The sequence below is a fragment of the Callospermophilus lateralis genome, chromosome 7, assembly GCF_048772815.1.
Source record: "Callospermophilus lateralis isolate mCalLat2 chromosome 7, mCalLat2.hap1, whole genome shotgun sequence".
Lineage (NCBI taxonomy): Eukaryota > Metazoa > Chordata > Mammalia > Rodentia > Sciuridae > Callospermophilus > Callospermophilus lateralis.
In genome coordinates this window covers 129754943-129776606 of record NC_135311.1, presented here as the reverse complement: position 1 = coordinate 129776606, position 21664 = coordinate 129754943, and the positions used below count along the sequence as shown (strand labels likewise).

The window sequence follows — 21664 nt, the reverse complement described above, 5'->3', positions numbered from 1 at the left end:
TCTAGAAGACAACATAGGAGCAAAAATTTCCCTAGAAATGGCAGCAAAAGCACAATCCACAAATGTAAAAATTGATAAACTAAATATCATCAAAATAAAAAGCTGCTTTCTGTGAAAAACACTGTTATAAAATAAGAACATAAAGCACAGAATATCATAGAAAATCTGTAAATATGTAGAGAACTCAGAATACGTAAAGAACTATGAAAAGTCAACAGTAAGAAAATATATCACTCAATGAAAAAGGGCAAAATACATACACAGAAACTTTACCAGAGAAGATGTAGCAATTGCAAAAAAGTGCATGAAAAGATGTTCAAAGTCATTAAAGTTACAATGATACACGGACAGAATATCCATTAGAACGACTTAAAATTTAAAAAGTAGGAAAGAGCATATGGTCGGGAAAATGAAAAACAATTGAGACTCTCATTCTTTGCCAACAGAAACACAAAACGTAAAACCAGTCGGGAAAACATTTAACCTTACTGGCATTTTCCAATAAGGTTAAATATATATTCACCAATCCCACAGCGAGGAACTCATCCAAAGTAACTAATTTATGTTCACAAAGCCCTGCATGTAAAGATTTACAGCAAACTTGGTGGTCACTGCCAAAAGCTGGCAACTGTTTACCCTGTAAATGAATAAACAAACTAACACTACTGAGAATTGAACCCGGGCCGCACGCATGCCAGGTGAGCGCGCTACCGTTTGAGCTACATTCCCAGCCCCTGAAAATGTTTTATATCTTGATTGAGGTGGCAGTCAGTGTTGGTGTTCGCCAACAATAATAGAAATGTATACAAAAAAGAAACGTTTCTTTCAGTTAATTATGTGGACAAAAAAAGTTGTAAGAATGCAAGAAACCATGATATAATAACACAAAATCTTATTTTATTTTTTAAAAAATACTTGACTACAAGGATATTTAGAATTTGTGTAGAAATGCTAACATTTTCTCTAGGCAGGAGATAACAAATCAAACAAAAATTTTAAAAAATTACATTGGCAAAATTTTTAGCAATAAAGCAGTTTTGATTTTAAAAAGAAAAAAAAATGTTGGGCACAGTGGCACACACCTGTCATACCAATGATTTGGGAAGCTGAGGAGGATGATTAAAGTTTGAGGCCAATCTCAGCAAATTAGTGACTTTAGTGTCTCAAAAAAAAGGGGGGGGGATATAGATCAGTGGAAATGGTCAATCACCAGTACCCTCGCCCCCCCCCCAAAAAAAAGAGAAAGAAAAAAGGCTTAAGTTAACCAAGATAGTATCTTCTTTCAGGTTTAAAATGTTAAACTCACCTTTATATTAGTAAAAGAGCATCAACTATTTCTACTTTCAGAAAATAATGTAAGTATAGAAAAAAAGGACAATAAATAGGAAATAAGTATTTATTGAAAATCCTCATTCATTTGTAATTTTCTACTTCATGTCTACAAAATTCGACATTAGGTACATATGATATATAAGGCATAGTTACTGTATCAAAACCTAGCTGAACAGGTAAGATATTTACAAAGTGATAAAGCAACATCAGAAAATAGAGTATTGTAGGTCACAGGCACTGAACTAGTCAAGAAATGACCTCAAAAGGAAAGGAGAATTGGGCTAGATTATGAAGGAAGGAAAAAGCTGGCTAAGTGAAAAGAAAAGGGAGAAGATATTTAACAAAGAGGAAAATGTTTTAGGAAGGGATTATTCCTTGTTTGTTTGATTTTGGTACTGGGGGTTGCAAACATTTACCACTCAGATGCTCCCTAGCCCTAGGAAGGCTTTCTCTCTCTCTCTCTCTCTCTCTCTTTCTCTCTCTCTCTCTCAATCCCTCTACACTTAAATCCCTCTACGAGGATTTTAAATCCTTACCATAAACACAATGAGCATATACAATCAAATGCCAGAGAAGTTTGTGAGGTTTTTTTTTGTGTGTGTGTGAGTGGTACCAGAGACTAAACCCAGAGGCCATCCACCACTAAGCCACAATCTCATCCGTTTCTGAGTCTCACTAAAATTGGCCAAGCTGGCCTTGAAATTGTGTTCTTCCTGCCTTAGCCTCCTGAGTCTCTGAGATTACATGTGTGTGCCACCATGCCCAGCTTAGGAAGGAATTAATACTGAAAACTCCTATTTTGGGGACAGAGAGAACAAACTGGAAATATCAGATTAGTGTTCATTAGTAGTGAGAGAAAATGACTCTTCAGTGCTACTTTATAAAACATATATAAAGCTAGGTATGGCAACACCTATAATCCAAGCACCCTGGGAGACTGATAAAGGAGGATCCTAAATTTCAGAACAGCCATGGCAACTTAGAGAGATCCTGTCTCAAAATAAAAATATAAATAAAAGTGTTGGAGATACAGATTAGTGGTAGAGCACCCCTGAGCTCAAGCCCTAGTATGTATGTATGAATGTATCTATCTATCTATCTATCAATTAATCAATCAATCAGAAAGCTCAGATGAAGAGAAAAGGTCAAATTAGTATTTTAGGCAAATGAATCAGGCAACAGAACTAGATCTAGGCATCACAAAGAACAGAGAGATGAAGCAAAGGAACCCAGCAGCACCAGCACCAAAGCAGTATAGCAGCACGGTACAGACAAATCTCAGGTGGCGATTTCCTGGAAGTGCCGTGGGGACATGATGGTTCACCAAGAAGGAAGATAACGTGTAGAGTGGAAGGGATGAAAGAGAGTTTTCTGATGGTATATGCAAAAAGAAAACCTATTATATTGATATTATTTCTTTTTATTTAACAAAATGAAAAGAATATTAAGAACAGTAGGCAACATGGGGTACACCTATGCAGAAAAGACTAAATTAATGGTATTTATGTTAATATAATTATTCTGTTTCTGAGATAAGAATTCGGAATGGGAGGGGGTCAGCTACAGAGTAAAGACAGGCAGATTACAAGTCACAAGAACTGGACTGTCCCATAACCACAGCATTATAGGAAACTTATTTCCTGAAGATAACATTTCCACATGGAAAAAAGGGACAATATCTGTTTCTTCTTCACAGGTTTAGTAATAATCTAATGACATAAGGCACCAATACACAAGGGTCTTGCCTTTTAAAACAAAACAATAATGAAGATCCAGTAGGAATTTTTAACTGTCTTAGGTCTCCATTATTGTTAAGCATTTCTCAGGAGGAACGAAGAAAGGACTATAGAAAAGGACTATAGAAGTTTTTTTTTTTTTAAAGGTTGAGGTGTGTTCAGATGAGACAGAAAATAAAGGACTTGATTTCAGTGAATGTGAAGGAGGACAAAATTAGGGATTTCTGACAAATTTTCTGACATCATTGAAGGGATGAACAAAGGCAAATAGCCAACAAGGTTGGACAGCTTGGCTTTTTGCTGGATCAAATCATGTTTGTCTTTGCTTTGTATAAATATTTGTTGTTGGTTTAAAACATTTAACAAATGTTCAATGATTATCTGCTACATATGAAGTTCTCTGCTGGTGCTAAATCAAAGACATGTCCAAGGACATCAAAATACTAGGCACATGATTAGGCTCTGGTAACCATGCCCAATGTTTCATATAATCTCAGTTCATCTTCACACTGGTCCTACGAGGTAGATACTATTTCTATCTTCACTTTGTAGTTGAGATTAAGAACTTGCCTAACAGAATCAGGATTGTCTCCAGAGCTGGATCTTTCAACTGCTATACTAAAACTGCTAATGGTTAAATAAATAAATAAATAAATAAATGATGTTAAAAAAAAAGACTGAAAAGTTAATATGTGATCTGTGAGAGAATCTAGTGTGAATGCGTAGAAACAAGAACATCCAAAGGAGACAGCAGATGTTACCTAGGTAATGTACCACAAAATGGGAATTACAGCTTTATATAACTTGATATGCAAAAATTAATATTTTGTGGATTAAAAAAGGAATTCATTCAATTTACCCTAAGGAGGTCTGAGAGCAGAATATGAACAAAAAGATACAGAAAATTTCATTTTATCTCAAAAAACTCCAAATTTTAGTTTCTTAGAAATGAAGGCCTCAGAGGTGCACACATGTAATCCTAGCAATTTGGGTGGCTGATGCAGGAGAATCACAAGTACAAAGACAGCATTAGAAACTTAGGAAGGCCTTACATAACTTAGCAAGACCTTGGCTCAAAATATAAAAAAGGGCTGGGATGTGGTTCAGTGGTTTAAGTGCCCCAGGGTTCAATCACTGGTATGAAAAAAAGAAGGCCTAACAACTGACCAGAGCAATGTACTAATAAGATAAGATTAGCACAGGATAAAGGGGCTTCAACACAGAGAATACAAAGATGTATTTTAAAGAAAAGAAAACATTAATGTAAGACTGAATGATAGAAGCCTTTCATATATGATCCTTCCAGACATAATTGTTTTGAAAAAACACAGAAATGGTAATTTCAAGACAAAATAGTATCCATGATAGCTTTTAGAATAATGTTTTTACTAGAAGTATAAAAAGTCTTAAACTGATATTTCTACATACTAATAAGGCAAAAGAACATTGAGAAAAATTAAAATGTTATGATTTAACTCTAGAACAATGTCAGGATCTGCTCCTGTTCTCACCTGGGTTTTGATGTTTTCAGGATCCTCAGCATGGCTATCTCGTTTCTGGCTGGGCTTCCAGGCATTCTCTGCCTTTTTTAAGTGCACATCTTCTTTTACAGAAACGGTGATGATCTTTCTGGGCTCCCTTCTCTGTCCAGGTTGAGACCTCCGTGGCCCAACGTTCAACAACTAGGACAAGAATATTATATCTATTCAGAGTACTTAACAATTTACTGTATCTGTTTTGCTGTTCAACTCAAGCCTGATGTTCACACCATATACTTCGAGATACAAAGATTAGACCCTCAAGTTAGATGTGCTCTAACCCCAGAATACCATAAACTTATATAATGTTCTCTACTTCTATAATTTTTTTTGATTCTGAAGTCCTAAATGGGAGGAAAAAGTTATGGTGCTTTTAGTCAGGCGTGGTGGCGCACGCCTGTAATTCTAGCAACTCAGGAGGCTGCAGCAAGAGGACTGTAAGTAATTTAGGGAAACCCTGTCTCAAATTAAAAAATGTAATAATATAATAAAAGGCTGGGTATGAAGTGTCCCCAGTGGCAAAACAAACAAACAAAAAGAGTTGTTCCTAGTGGAAAAGACTATCTCTAGCTGAACATCTACAAAGTTATGAAACAGGACTGACCGCTTTACATAATTGCAAAAAATTTACAGGTAAGAAGTGATTAGTCATAAATTTCCTTTAAAAACTGGGTTTTACATTTTTAGGGTAAAATGCAAATACATTAAACTTCATCACTAAAATTCTCTATATCACTGATGTATGTATTCTCACATATCCCTAAAGCAGACCATACTGAATGGCTCTAAATTCGCTGGGTCAGGAATACCAAAATAAGCCTTTCTTATAATCAACGAGAGTCAAACTAAATTACTCCTTGAAAAAATGTCTTTCTCTATTTGTTAGCTCCCTGTTCCTCCTAGATTACCACCATACTCTTCCTGTAAACACCAATATAGGTTGACATGTCACAGCAGTCACCATATGAAGTATTGTTATTATAGGATTTAACAGGGTAAGTAAAAAGTTATGTTTCTGAATGTCAAAATATCTATAACCATAGTTCCCTTAAATGCTTGGAAATCAATCTGCAAGATTAAACATTGGGCCTGGTATAATGGCACATGTCTGTAATCCCAGTGGTTTGGGAGGTTAAGAGATAAGGATCACAATTTTGAGGCCAGACTCAGGAATTTAATAAGGCCTTAATCAATGCAGCTCAAGCTCAAGTCTCACTAAAGACCCTGTTTTTTAAAAAAAGGGCGTGTTATTTAGATTAGTAGAAAACCGATCCTGGGTTAAATCCCCAGTACCCAAAACAAAGAAATAAATAAAACATTGGGTTGATCCTAAGCCCTGTTACCTCTCAGACGTGTTGTTGTATGATGATGACCTTTATTGTTTCTAATACATTATTTTAAATGCTGAGCAAATATTGACATTGGAAAGGAAAATAATCTTCATACAAGGCACAGACCAGTATCATATCTTACGTAATGACCCAATGTTGCCATTTTCAAATTAAGTATAGACTTCATTAATATACTTTATATAAAAAGATAGCTTGGTATGAGGTTTAAATTAATAAAATCCTTTACATACCACTCACTCACAAAATTATTCTCTTATACTAATTAGAAATAGTAACATCAGAGACACATCAGGATCAAAAGTTAGAACTTCTGGGGAATTCACACCAATCTTGTCAAATATATCCAGTTAAGAACATAGTAATGATAATATGATCTAATACATTTTAGTGAACATGAAAAAAATAGATCAGTTAAACACAGAGGTATCAGAAATTATATTACAGAAAGACGGTAAAAACTAAAAAAATACAAACAGGTAACAGCTGCTAAACCTAATTGTACCACCACAAGAACTTTTATTTGTAACTGCAACTTTGATTTGGTAGTCCAGATCAAACAATTTTTTTTAAAGAAAATTGCAGTAAACCAAGTACTGTCTGGTTCTTATAATCCAGGTTATACTCTAATACGTTGACTTGAATGGGTTAATATCTCTTTCAATGCTAGGATAATACAGCTCAGGCAAACAATTTAACACATTTAATTTTCATACTTGCACATAAACGTGTGAGGGGAAAAAAATGTGTCTGGGTGTAATGAAAGGAAATTAATTCAAAAGCATGTAAGAGTCACTGAGTGCACATTTCCAAAAATTACAGCAAATGCCAATGAATATGTCAAGCTTTTAATCTGCAAAGTGACAGAGATTATTTATGCTTTATTCCTTTACCTGTCCCAAGATAAATATGTATGGTTTACAAGTGGGCAATACAGAAGTGAGAAATATTAATAAATAATAATAATGCTTCAAAGTAAAGATAGATTTGAAAGGCTAACTGGCAAGTTGTTGGTCCAAGATAAAGTTCCATGCAAGTTCCCATGATAAATTTAAAAATGATATTTGTATTGCTGTACAAATATAAGATAAAAAAGGGTTCACAAATATTTATGTATATATTTTGAACCCTCAAATGTTTAAAAACATTTACTATGTTTTAAAATCCTTAATATGTACAATTAATCAATCTCCAACTCTTTCACGTTTTCAGTGTGGGAACAATGTCACTGTTTGGAATACCAACACCTGGAATTAGGAGACAGAAGAACCAGACTCATGAATACAAATCTCCTACTTATGAGCAAAATTGCTGTTGGCAAGTTTCTTTCTTTTTTTTTTTTTTTTTTGAGAGTGAGAGAGAATTTTTTAATATTTATTTTTTAGTTTTTCGGCAGGCACAACATCTTTGTATGTAGTGCTGAGGATCGAACCCCGGGCTGCATGCATGCCAGGCGAGCGCGCTACCGCCTGAGCCACATTCCCAGCCCGGCAAGTTTCTTAACTGCTGAATTTTAAGTTTTCTTATAAATACAGGTCTGTTTTATTGATAAAAGTTATTCTGAGGATTACAGGATACAAGGTATGTAAAAGGACCTTAAAACTGTGCAAGGACAGGTAGGATATAGTTGAATGCTTATTTAACATGCACAAGGCCCTGAGTTTGATACCCCCAGTACCGCAAAAACAACCCCTCAAAACTATACAAGATATCATCATCAATCATCAATAAGAATCAAAAGAGTTTTCTTTAAAAAAGTGACAAGTGGACTTAAATATTTGTCTCTTTTGAGCCATAACCCCAGCCCTTATGTCTCTTTTTTTGAATGAGAAAAAAACAATACAAGTCATTAGATTTATAGTATTTTTCAAAAGAAGCACCACATGGTGAATGACTTATTACCAAACACACACACACACACACACACACACACACACACACACACACAAAACTGGGACCCTGCTTTGGGGCTATGGGGTATAGAAAATGAAATGATATCTGATCTTCCTGCCTGAAGGACAGACAATCCTGACTGATGGGCCAGAAGAGGAACTTTATGTACATTGTACTGGAAGTCCACAAATATCATAACTAAAGTGTCAGAATTTGGGGGTTGACTAATTTAAAGTCAGAGTTGTTTTGTTTTGTTTTTCCCTAGGTGAGCTACAAGTTTAATTTCTTTTTTACTAATTTTAAATTTAAAAAATGTATTAAATAAGAAATATACAAATCTATTTTAGAATTTAATATTCATTGCTTCTATGTCTTTTAGAGATTATAACTACAAATTCCCCTGCTTACTTGAATAATCAAAGAAAAGAGAATCATTTGCTCTATTTTCAAAGACAGGTAACCAGGTGTTCCTTTATAGAGAGATTATATGAATACAGAAACTTCTTGGCTCCTAGGATTTTTATAACAGATCAGTTAATCTCAAGGGTACTTAAAATGATTACAAATGGCAATTTATTAAACAAGGTCCATAGTTCCTCTTAAGACAATTCTTTTGGAGCACTTTCTCTGATATCTATAAACAGAATACTATTAAAATAACATCAAAACTGCCAAACAATTTGATTAACAAAACCTATAGAGATGATCCTTCTGGGTATTTCCAACAGATATGCACTTTACTGTCCATCAAGGAATATTTATAAAAATTTGTATGAATCTGCACATCTGTATAATATTTTTAAAACAATTACTGTACATTAAAACTCTTTTGTAACAAGTAAGTCTATTGCAGAGATGTTTATAATACAAGTCATAGATACTTAAGCCATACTATGGAGCATATCTAACAGATTTTAATAAGCTAGGATGGTAATTAATCATAATCCAATTTGGACACCTGGTGAAAATTACAGAGGTATAGAACCAGAAACTACAAAGAGCTGGGCTGCTGTTTATTTATTTTTCCCTAAAGAGCATTATTTTTTGCTCCTTTATATGTTAAGATATTTATGTCCTATGATGTAAACATCTAGAACTATATTAACACACTAAGGAGAGCTGAACAAATTAAGTGAAGAATGTCTGTTAGCTACAGGAAAGGCTAGAAGTGTAACTACTGTATTAATGTTTGTGTTATCAATACCACCCTGAAAGATTCAAATTTCCCATAAAAACTAGCTTTTGACATGTAATGAAACTACTTATAGAAAACTAGTTAAATAACAATGATCTTTGGGGAGACATTAGAAATTCTAGATAATATCTTATTCTCACATTACTTTGAATGCATCAGAAATAACTCGTCTGACATATGTAGGAATAAGAATGAGTGGTCAAATACACAGTGTGACATGGTTTTAAAATTAATTTTGTACTTTCTATATTTTAAAATACACAGCTTATTAAACTCTTGATATTTCCATTTTGCTATAACTAATTACTAGAAAAACAATGAGTAGCACACTAGTAATGATAAGTGCCAATATACACTGGAAGAGGAGACACAGTAATTCATACCTTCTGAGAGTGGCATGAACAAAGCAATTTTAAGTAACCACAAATGCTATAATCTAGAATAACAAAAATGGCATGAACATTATTTCAAATGTTAGCAAAACAATGTTATAAACCAAAACCAGAATAAAAGGTAATGCAAATATAATTTGAAATTATCAAGAAGGGAAATAGTGCTGGGGAAAAAGGTTATAAAAGAGTTTCTAGAAAGCTGCTTTCTAAGAAATTTTGGTGAGGAAATTCAAGCTGTAAAAAAAAAAAAAATTAATATTTATAAAAAATAGAAAAAGGTAACACCTTGAACCTGTGTGTGAACAGATTTTCACACACATGGAGGTCTTTGAGATGGTGATGCTCAATAAACAATATGTTTCAGATCAGGGAAATTTTCTGTAGCACCTCCAACATGCTATAGGCATTCAAGTACCTTGAATGAGTATTTAGCTTCAGGCAAATAAATAAATATACACAAAGTGACATTTGTTTTCACATGGTGCAGTCTTATTCTGAAGCAGGTTTCAAAAGTTGCCATTACAGAAATAAAAAGGTGATGAGGAAATAAAAGTGTCACCTTATGTAAACATGTTTATACAAGCACAGAATAAAGTTCTCTTAAAAGAGAACTCTTCAAAATACACATGAAACCCTGAGTTAATTCAGATTTTGGATTAAGTGTACCCTCTGCTATTCTAGTTTAGGGGAAATGACACAGTTATGTCCTTGGCAACTTTCCCCCATGCTTTCTGCAAATCTACAAAGCATGGAGTAGGCAATGTCTGCCGAATCCTGCACAGTGCAGCGCCCCAGCATAAGTCCATTGGTGATGCCACTTCCACCGCTGAAGAGCCTGCCACTGGGGGTGCAATGGCAATCTGCAGTTTACCAATACTAGTCTTTTATAGATGTTATTTGTTTACATTTTGACTTCACAACCTAAAGTAAATAAGAAAAGCAAAATGAAAAATATTATAACACCATAGGCTATCGTTTAAAAAAGAAAAATGATTCAGCGCACCCCTAGAGGCAGGCTCTTCAGGGGTGGGTGTGCAATCGCCAGTGGAGTGCAACTTGGGGCTTTGCTCTGTTCCAGAATTGGCAATCCGTGCCTGCTCTGCACTTTGCAAATCTGTAGAAACAAAGACAAAGAGATGAACATTACTGAGTGTCATCAGAGATCTGCAGTATACCAGGGTACCTGAAAACAAAACAGGAATGCTATCAAAGGTTGGTCTACTTTTAAAAATATTCGCAAGTCAATTCAATGGAATAAATATGAAGAAACAAACACAAAAAGAAAACCAAGATCAAATTAATGCAGACCAGCTTCTTTCAAGTAAAAATGATTCAACTGTATTTATTTGCTTTAATATTTGTATGGAGAGGACCTCTATTACAGGAATCAGCTACTAATAATCAGCCACTCTGTCTTGCCATTAGACAAGATGTTATGGAATCTATGAAAGTTTTTCTAACTAATTTTGACTATAGGGAACTTACACTTACAGGTACACCTCTTCCACCAGGTGGCTGCCTTCCAAAATCTGCAAAGGCTGGAGTAAAATCTGGTCCCCGTGGTAAAATCCGAGGATCCAGAGTTCGCATTGGCAATTTGGGTTGGTTGATCTGCATGAAGGAAAAACAAAGCTTACAACAGGTTTCAGAGTATTCAGTGCTAAAGAATTACCAAAAATCTCTGACTAAAAAGTTGTCAACCTGACCCATGGCAGCTTCTCCTGGGTTAGCTCCAGAGCCACAGGGCAAACACAGTGTTCTTGTGTCCTGGGACTGATTAAGGCTACACACAATCAGTTAATGGCAAAGAACCACAAAGGACATAAAACAAGCAAGGTATTTTGAGATTTTCTGAAATATGGCCAAATTTTGAAATTTGTTTTAGAAGATATTCACCAGGATGTCAGAGCATGGCCTATTAGATATCTTGCTATTGTTCATTTTGGTTTTGATGCTGTCATTTTAAGGTTAGTAATTCACATACAGAGAGTAGACAAGTCTCAAAGGAGAAATGTTTCATGTGAAACCCATTTAAAAAATTTCATTTTGTCTGCCTTGTTACACTGAGATACTTGACTTTGATTAAGCATATAACATGAGTTTAGAGTCAGCAAAACTAAGTAGCTCAGCAAAAAATCATTTAATGAATGGCTAAAGCCAGAGAAAAATAAGGTAGCGAGACAGGCAAAAGTATTTTCTAAGAGCATGATGAAACTGAATACAACACCTGCACTCTGAAATAATGACAGGTACCTAAGAGAGGACACTTAGATACAGACAGAGGTATAAAAAGACCTATTACTGTGGGAAAGGAAAATAATATAAATAAGGTCAGTATAAGCAGATGATGAACATCTGCATAAAGGGCAGGTATCTCAATCTATAAGAAAATTAATATTTTTATGAGGGATAAAAGTTCCTCTTCAAGCATAGTTCAGAGGCTGGGGTTACAGTTCAGTGGTAGAGCACATGCCCAGCATGCTTGTGGCCTTAAGTTTGATCCTCAATACCACAAAATGAAAATAAACACACAAACAAACCAACCAAAAAAAAAAAAAAAAAAAAAAAACCCCGAACCTTCAAACTTCTTTAGCAGCACTGGTTCATCTTTGATTTTTATGAAATTACTTAAGCACCCCATTTTACTCCTTTTAATCTAAACCACAAACACTGACAGTACTAATTTTTGTTTGCATCCATTAAGTCCATGATTCATACAGAAAATCAGGAAGGATGCCTATCTATCTGCACAGGACTGGAGGCTTAAGTCACTAAGAAAAAAATTGAGATACACCTTATTTGAACTATATTGACTCCCATCTTAAGTTTACTCTTCCAAGTACCTTTCTAGGTTTCTGACCTGTCCTCAGTGAGGCTAGAATTACATAATAAAATTTTAGAACAGTGGGAAAAAAGTTCTGTGACAATTTAGTCATATGTTTTCCCCAACAACCACAAAATTTTTACCACATTACTAGGAAACAGCCATAATAAGCAGACAAATTAGTGAATTTTTAAAAACTCACCACTCAAATGTCGATTTCAACATGCCTCTAACCTAAAATCCAACAATGCTTTGGGAAATTCTAATTCTTAAACATTATATATTTTTACTCAAATGCTCTTTGGTATTATAGTTCTTAAAAATTGCTTATACTTCACATCTTCACATATTTACACCGATAGTTAAAACCAGCTCCACCCAAAGACCTACCTTTCTCAGAGAATGCAACTTACCTTGTCAAGAACCACATCACTGATGGGTGGCAGGCCCTCTGGTTTCTGTATACAGGCTGGCATGAACTGGAAGTCCAGCAGAAACTCCCTGTCATACTGCTTCTTGCCCTCAGTATCAGAAGGCTTCCAGGATTCTAAAAAGAGGGACAGATGTAGGCAGAAAACTGTTTGTACAAACCAGATTCTAACATTTATCTCTTCATGAACAAACAAGCAAACAAAAACCAAAGGCAACACTGAACTATAGTCAGAAAATACCATGTAAAAAATTTCAACCCTCCTGGATACCTCTGGATAAAAAAATAATTGGAAGCCATCAGAAACTACTTCAATACATCCACACTAATCAACTTTTGGTCAGGGACATATAATAATGCTCATTAAGTCAACTAACAATCATTTAGATATGTCAGAAATAAGGAATTTGGCACAACCCTTGGCTTCATGAAAAACAAAGATACTTTAGCTATTTACTTGGAAATGTTTGAGAAAAGAAAAAGGTAACTCGAAACAAAACCAAAAAACTTCCTTAAGATAACGAACCATCGGCTCCTCCCCATCCTGTGTTAGATAAGTGCTCCACCACTGAGCCAAGTTTCATCCTTGCCTGTGGTTTAATAAGAAGAAAATAAAGTACCTGGAAACAGAACGTATGTATCTTTCTCCAAATATCCTGACTCTAAAAGTACTCTCAACTAATATTTTTAAATGAATTTTAAAACAGTTTTTTTGGCATAGCACTTACCTTGATACTATGCTACTGTACTAGCTATCTCTATTTAACCCCATTCTTATTATATAAAATTGGAGAACTTCCATATAAAATTTTATTGGATGATAAAAGCAAGCCATGATTTTTTTTCTTTTAATTGGCAAAACTCCAGATCACTTTATGATAGCAAACCAAGTTCTCTTTATATTAGTGGTTTCTATTGTGTAAGTTATATACCCATGAATGCTTTGGGAGAATTTTGCAGATATTTCTTTTCTTTCTTTCTGTTTTTTGGTACTGGGGATTGAACCCAGGGGGTATTAACCATTGAACCACATCCCCAGCCCCCCCCCCTTTTTTTGTTAAACAAAATTTTATTTATAAAGGGTCTGGCTGAGCTGCTTAGGGCCTCGCTAGGTTGCTAAGGCTGGCTTTGAACTCACAATCCTTCTATCTCTGCCCCTCCAGGCTGCTGGGATTACATGCATGCACTACTGTGCCTGGCTTTGCAGATATTTTCACCCAAACCCTATTTACCTTATTTATTAAAAAGCTAATAGCTCCTCAGGATCTAACTTTTAAACTGCTTTTTATCCAAATTTTGTTGTTGGGTACTGTATTATAGGGATAAAAGAGAGTCAGTCAATTATAGTTGAGGCCCATAACTGTGTACCTTTCCCTGTAAAACAAAAGTATGATTTATACAATCCTAAAAACGGCAATACTATCTCAATTTCCTAAAGAAGGACTGGTGGCTACAAGTGCTTGGTGATCTGGTACAAGCCTAGATTAGAAAAGCAATTTCAAAACAGTGGGTCCTACAGTTAAAAAATTAGAAATTCTGCGTAAAACTTATTTTGGTCTACTAGTTCCTAAAAATGGGATGAAACAGGAGAATAACTATAATTTCTTAAAATTCATTAGGGGAGTTTATTGGTAGGAAAAAAAATCAGTATATGATTTATTATTATTTTTTATTCTTATTCGGTCAGTTCTACATATAAATCAATGATTTTCAAAAATTTCACTTATAATTCACAGTAACAGATATAATGACTTTATGACCCACAACTGAAGCACTTTTATTTTTTAGAGGGCCAGTACATTTACAATCAAATCTTACCTCATGCCAAATTTACTGTAAAACTGACAGAATAAGAGAAACTTGCATCTTTTCCAATCACCTTTCCCCACATATCCACACTAACTCTCTCCATAAATCTCAAAGTTAATTACAGTTTACAGATTATGAGGACATTAGTGCTGTTAGTTTGGTTTTTGTGGTGCTAGAGGTCAAACTCAGGGCCTCATGCATGCTACATAAATGGTCTACCGTGGAGCTACACACTCCCAGCCTAGAGCACAAGTTTGATACATTTATTTGATGGTTTGCTGAAGGGTCCTTTAGTGCTTCCACACATTTCACCTGCCATAATGCAGGCATTCAATAATTAAGTCATATTTTCTGGATGATTTATGTCAGAGTTCAGTTCTACAGAGTGATTTCTGTCAATAAAGCAAGTTCAAAGTTTATGAAATGACAATGTCAAGGAACGTGGTCATATCTATAATGGCCCCTTGATTTAAAACAAAACTAATTTTTTTTTTATTGAATTCCAACAGCCTGGTACTGATGGATTCCCTCTCCCAGAGGTGCTTCCAATGCTAAAAAAATTCCTGGAGCACCAGCTTCAGATATCATTTTTGCAGTGTAGAACTCTTTGAATTTGCTAGTCACTAATCTGTAATACTGTGTTAAGCCTCTTCCTCTATCCAGTGTCTCTATGGAGGCAGCAGAGTAAAGGGGAGAAAGAAAGAGGTACGCAGGAAGGCAGGGAGGGGTGAACTTACCTGGTTTATTTATTTTTTTTTAAAATATTTTCTTTAGTTGTAGATGACACAATATCTTTATTTTTATTTATTTATTTTTATATGGTGCTGAGGATTGAACCCAGGGCCTTATGCATGCAGGGCAAGTGCTCTACCACTGAGCTATAACCCCAGCCCAACTTACCTGGTTTAAATGGGAATGTGATCCCATCGCCAGAACTATCGGTGGAGCCTGAATTAGCATCTACTCCTTCACCCTCAGAAACACTCTCAGCACCATTACGCAAAGGCTCAGCTTCTTCTCCATTTTCTTCTAAACCTTTCACTTTTTTTAGGTCAGAGGGGTCTTTCTCAGGATGAAACCCTTGGCTCATTTTTTCTTGTTCAGATTCAAGTACTCTGTCAATTGAAAGCTCTTCAGCTTTAGGCTAAAGCATAAGTGAACACAGAAGTTACTTTTTTTTCGTATGTGAAAATATACATAAAGCCCTACATCTACATCCTCAAAAATTAGAAGAGCATGCCATTCCAGATAACAATGTCTGTGTTCAGCATTTGGCACTAGAATTATAACTTTAAAAAAAAAATCTTTCTACATTTCTTCATCTGGGATAAAGCAGACAACTCAAATGGCTACTAAAACGCTTTCACATGTGACTAAGGAAATCCAAATGTATCAAAGTTAGAACAGAAAGAACTGCTAATCCTTGGAAGTTGATGAGCATGAGAGTTCTAGTCAGAGATCTAAAACAAGCACTCCTCCTCATGCCACTGAAGCTCAGCAAATATAAAAAGAAACACTAGAGAGTATATTTTATGTTGTCCTCTGGCTGGGAAATGAAGAACGTGGGGACAGTTTAAAGTCTTTAAAAGGTAATCACACCTCATTTATAAGGAAGACACTTTTTGGTTAAAATCTGTTTTTCCTATTGGTTCAGGCTTCGCTGAGGCTATAACATGGGGAAAACTGAGAATACAAATCTGTAGAGAGAAATCTGGGTTCTGAAGTACGAAATCTATTTATAAAGGCAAAAAAAGAATTAAAATTATTCCTCTTATTATTTTTTACTATTTTGGTGTCAGATATCAAACAAAATGACTTTCTAAGGTCCTCATGAGCCATCAAAACTGTTTGGGATAAAGCTCTATATGAAATTTAAATCTTTTTTTTTTTTTTTTTTTTCATGAAGGTTGGCACTCTGAACATAACCCTCTGAAATTAGCACTGAGGAAAGAGAAATCCCAGTTGGTAACTCCATACTAGATCAAGAGCCAAAAAATCAGGGCTGATTCAACACAACCCTACGTAAAACAGTATGCTGTCCTCTGGCTGGGAAATGAAGAGCGTGGGGATAGTTTTAAAGTCTTTAAAAGGTAATGCCAGTAGGTGTTCATCCAAACTATTTATGAAATCATGTTTTATTTTATTTTTTTAAAGTCTGAGTGAAAAATCCTACTTGCTTCCATAAAAGAAGTATTACAACAGATGTAATACTAGTAAATTTTCTTCTTCATGGATCAAAGATACTAAATTTTAAAATGTTATTTTTAGAAACAGATGTTTTCAAGTCCTGATTAGATAATGGAAAAGGAAAGTCTATGCAAATGTAGATAAACATACATGTACAACCATGGACAGGGACAGTACATGGAAACTTAAAAAGAGAGAGAGAAAGAGGGGGGGGGTAAAATTCCAAGAAAATAAAGTTTGGCAATGATTTTATAAAATGTGGCATAAAGGTGGCATCTTTTAAGTTGTGAGAATAACAGGTCTACTAAAATTGAATCATAATCAGAAGCCTCATTAAAAAACTAACATTTTATACTGTAATATAGTCTAAATGAACCCATAATGACCTAGAAATACAATTTTATAAGTAAGAACAAGTCATTGAGAAAATCTTTTCTTCCTCCCTAAACAAGTTCTCACAATGTTACCCAGATAGGCCTCAAATTCCTGGCAGACTCAACAATCTCATTGCTCCCAAGCAATGGTTTCAGTGTCCCAAGTAGCAGGGTCCACAAGAGGACACCATTGTGTCTCCTAGATCGTTGATAATTGATGTGTTGAATATGTAAATACAGGATATCTACATTATATAATTATGTAGAATTTTTACTTCAAATCTTTTAAAATAAAAAAAAAATGTATTTTAGAGAAGAACACTTACTGGGTCCTCTTTTCTGTAAAGCTGAATCACATAAAAACAGAATTTATTTCAAAATTCAATTTCTAATTGTAAAAAAGAAGTGTAAGTAATCTTTACACATAAATAACAAATTATACTTTAGCAAACAGAATCACTGCAGAGTCTGAGGCATACTGTTATTAGTGATATGTCAAGGGAATCAACAAAAATAGGAGAATTAAATGTGTATGATGATGATTTTTCTTTCAGCATGATAAAACTCTTATCAAACTAGTCTGAAAATGTAGTAACTGTTCCTGAATTGCTCACTCAGAAAAATGGGTTGAAGTATAAGAGTACCACATTAGCTGAATGGTCAAATGTGAATCCTTTATAGGAATCTGTTCTATTATGTATGTGGGTGGGGAGGGGTGCTGGGAAATGAATATAGGGGTACTCTATCACCGAGTACATCCCCATCCCTCTTTGTTTTTTATTTTGAGACATAGTCTTGCTAAATTGCTGAGGTTAGCCTTTAACTTGCAATCCTCCTGCCTCAGCCTGGGATTACAGGTATGCGCCACCATGCCCAGATACAGGAACCTGTTGAAATACAATCTACTTAACTGAAACAGCAAGATTCTTAATACAGTGAGGTTTTAAAACATAGGAAAACCAGACTGCAACTATGTATATATAATGATTGATGAAATGTCCCAAAAGTTATAAACAAATTATAACAGCTTCACAAGAAATTTTATTTATATTTGTGATACTAAGGGTTGAAGCCAGGGGTGCTTAATCTCTGATCCACATCCCCAATCCTTTTTATTTTTTTTGCAAAAGGGTCTTAACAAAATTATGAAGGCAGTTTCAAACTTCTGATCCTCCTGCCTCAGCCTCCCAAGAAGCTGAGATTATTATAGGTGAGTACCACCATTACCACCACACCCAGGTTTATTTTATTTTTATTCTTTACTTTTTGCAGTGCTGGGATTGAACCCAGGACTTTGAGTATGCTAGACAAGCATCTGACCACTAAGCTGTTTACCAAGACTCCAACAAGCAATTTTAAAACAAAGCATCCTTCAAGTTATTTTCCTAAGCTATGAAGAACTTGCTGAAATGTTTGTACTGATTTAACAATCCAGTATATAAGCGCGTCTGAAACACATTAATTTTTTTCCATATTTTTATTAGTACATTATAATTATAAACAGTGCGACTTTGTGTTACATCTTTGTACATAAAAACTATATAACAAGCCAGGAGGATCATGAGTTCAAAGCCAGCCTCAACAAATGTGAGGCACTAAGTAACTCATTGAGACCTTGTCTCTAAATAGAACTAAAAAGGGTTGGAGATTCGGCACAGTGGTTGAGTGGCCCTGAGTTCAATGCCCAGTACCCCATCTTACCCCCAAGAAAAACTATATGATATAATTTGGTCAATATCATTCCCCAATATGTCCCCTTTGAAACAAATTACAATTTTATTTTGTATTAGACTTTGAACTCAAAGACATTTTATTACTCAGTTACATCTCCAGCTCTGTTTTTACTTTTATTTGAGACAGGGTCTCACAAAGTTGCTTAAGGCCTCACTAAATTGTTGAGGGTGGTCTTAAACTTGTGATCCTCCTGCTTCAGCCTCCCAAGTCACTGGGATTACAAGTGTTTGCCACCACGCCTGATGGAAACATGTTATTTTTGAGAAAATAATGTAAGAGAGGGAGAGCTTAATCAGTGGAAATGAAGGCAAAAGCATCCAGTATTTGTTAAACTAACAAATCCTATTTTATGAAAGGTAAAGGACAAGGATTTCTGAAAGAAGTCTATATTTGCAAATGACTTACAAAATTTTACTTTTAAACTATGAGGTTAGAAAATAAGTGACTGCTTCCAAACAAATATAAGTTCTCTTGTTTGAGGAATAACATGCTAATGTAAGTTTATGGTAAATATGGCCCACAGGCCAGTTCTGGTTCACCACCTGTTTTTGCAATGCATGATCAGTAAGGATGGTTTTTAAATTTGGAATGGTGGGGGGAAAAATTCATGATGTAGGAATTCAAACTTCAGTGTCCACTAATAAAATTTTACTAGAATATACTATTTAATTCATTTACATATTGTCTTCAGCTGCTTTTGGGAATTATGACAGGGATCACTAACTGGGCCTTCATGGAAAAAGTTTGCTAGTTCCAAGCTAAAGAACAGGATGAACATCTGAGGACATGGGAGTGGTGGTACATTCATTTAACATTCAACAATTCTGCGAAAGATAGCCACAGGACAGAGGAATATGAAGTATGATAGAAGAAAATGAATAAAAAACCAGCTGAATCTATAGGGAAATGAGTTTATGAATTGGTAGTCACACCAGTAATGCATATAATTCCCTTGCCTCTAGAAGGTATTTTATTCTCTAAAGGAACATAATTTTCTTGTTCAGCTCCAAGGGGAGCACAGCAAATATATGCATCTCTATTAATTTATTGATAAGTCTTATCCCAATAAACCCAATTTAACATTTTAGTGGTTGCTACGGAAACAACTGTGACAAACTGAGCACCATGTAAGAGCAATGACAGGGAAGAAACAAAGGGTACTGGTTAATTGAAAGAAGAGATAAAAATTTAACTAGCCAGTAAAGCCTTATGAAGTAAATGCATCTAAAGTTACCTTCAAATAATGGCTACATTTTAAATATTATCACTTTAAATGTTCAGTAAGAACTACTTTATAAAGTAGATTATAAGATTAGCTTAAAAGGGAAGAAAGCTACATGTAGATTGTTTATGTATAAAATTTTTTTTTTATTTTTCAGTTTTCGGTGGACACAACATCTTTATTTTTTTTTTACGTGGTGCTGAGGATCGAACCCAGCGCCCCACGCATGCCAGTTGAGCACGTTACCGCTTGAGCCACATCCCCAGCCCGTATGTATAAATTTTAATACATAACACTAAAGATGCTGAGATTAATACTAGAAAATTGTCAGGGAAAGCCTAAGACTAAATTTGTTCTTGTTTCTTCTTTGCAAAACTCTTAGACTTGTTATGTTTTAACCTACAGCAAAATCTGGTGAGGCTTATTTTAAGAGGGACCACCCACATAAGAAAAAGTTATGTTACTGTGATACAAAGACAACAGATTTAAAATAAATGTCCCTAAATTCGATTGGATATTTCTACCACCCCGGCTAATGGTTTCGTTTAAAAAACATTTTTGGTTACCAAATTAGTCTTCGTTCAGGTTAATATACAGAAAATACTGAATTATGGGGAAGGGAAGAGTTAACCAAAAGTTGGCCAGTTTAGAAGATTTATTTTAAAAAATAATAATTCAATAAAATTAAACATGTTACTAAAAATCTTTTTAAAATGCTACTATAAATGGATTTAAAAAAATTAATCTCTGAACAAAATACATTAAGTTTTGCTTGGGAAATGGTACTATAAGAAGTACAACTTCATACCTGAAATGGCACCAATGTTCGGAAGATAAGCTGAAGAGATTTGTTGTCTCTTACCTCCAATTCTGCCTCCAACAACTCATCAGTGGTTCGGGTACGATCTTTTGGTTTCTTCCATGTCTTTGGTGTAGTCATGACTGTTTGAGCTGAAAAACAAGATCATGTCCATTACTTGCCAAGCAAAGGCATAGACGGAATTAGATTTAAATGATACCTGTACTCAAATTCAGCAGAACTTCACCTGCACAAGGAGACTATTAAATGATTAAGTGAACAATTAAGGAGTTGTAGCTCAGAGATATTGCAAAGGCAAATGTTTTCGTATCATTTCAAAGATTTACAACCAGTGGCCTAGGCTCATTCTATTTCATGGTAGGCCACACCTATGCACAGATGTCGAACATTCATCAAAATCCAAAATCTAGAATTCAGAGGATTTCATATTTTCAGAATAGGCATATTTAATCAATAAAATCTATGTAAATATACACAAATCAGAAAAACTCTGAAATCTAAAAAAATACTGTATTTCTAAGCATTGCAGAGAAGGGATACTCAACCTGTATGTAGTATCTACAAAGGAAAAATGACTTTTGATCCAATTCTAGACTTGGGTGAACTCCTATTAAACCAGTTGTGTGATCTTAGGCATGTCATGATTCTCAGGCCTCTGAATAGTTCAAGAGCACTGGAGTGATACTAGATAGCCAAGGCGTCTTTAAACTATACAAAATATTTTGTCTGAGGATTCACTAGATAGAAGCACTTTTACAACACTTGTTTTCATCTCAGATTACACTAGCCTAGTCTATATCATATTGCTGGGGTAAAAATTAGGAAGAGA

At 34.9% G+C, this 21664-nt stretch overlaps 1 protein-coding gene across 9 annotated transcripts in view; it reads right to left on the bottom strand.

The window, feature by feature from the left end:
* Eif4g3 (eukaryotic translation initiation factor 4 gamma 3) overlaps positions 1–21664 on the bottom strand; it is a 284385-nt gene that overhangs the window by 47612 nt on the left and 215109 nt on the right. For 4 of the 9 annotated variants that reach the window (XM_076861117.2, XM_076861119.2, XM_076861120.2 and 1 more), the window contains 6 exons: positions 20878–20966; positions 15399–15642; positions 12673–12806; positions 10921–11046; positions 10439–10549; positions 4580–4750 (listed from right to left, as the gene is read on the bottom strand). In XM_076861117.2, the coding sequence (XP_076717232.2) occupies positions 4580–4750; positions 10439–10549; positions 10921–11046; positions 12673–12806; positions 15399–15642; positions 20878–20966 (875 nt within the window). The remainder of the gene's footprint in view (positions 1–4579; positions 4751–10438; positions 10550–10920; positions 11047–12672; positions 12807–15398; positions 15643–20877; positions 20967–21664) is intronic. The other 5 variants (XM_076861121.2, XM_076861122.2, XM_076861124.2 and 2 more) reach the window with 2 other exon arrangements.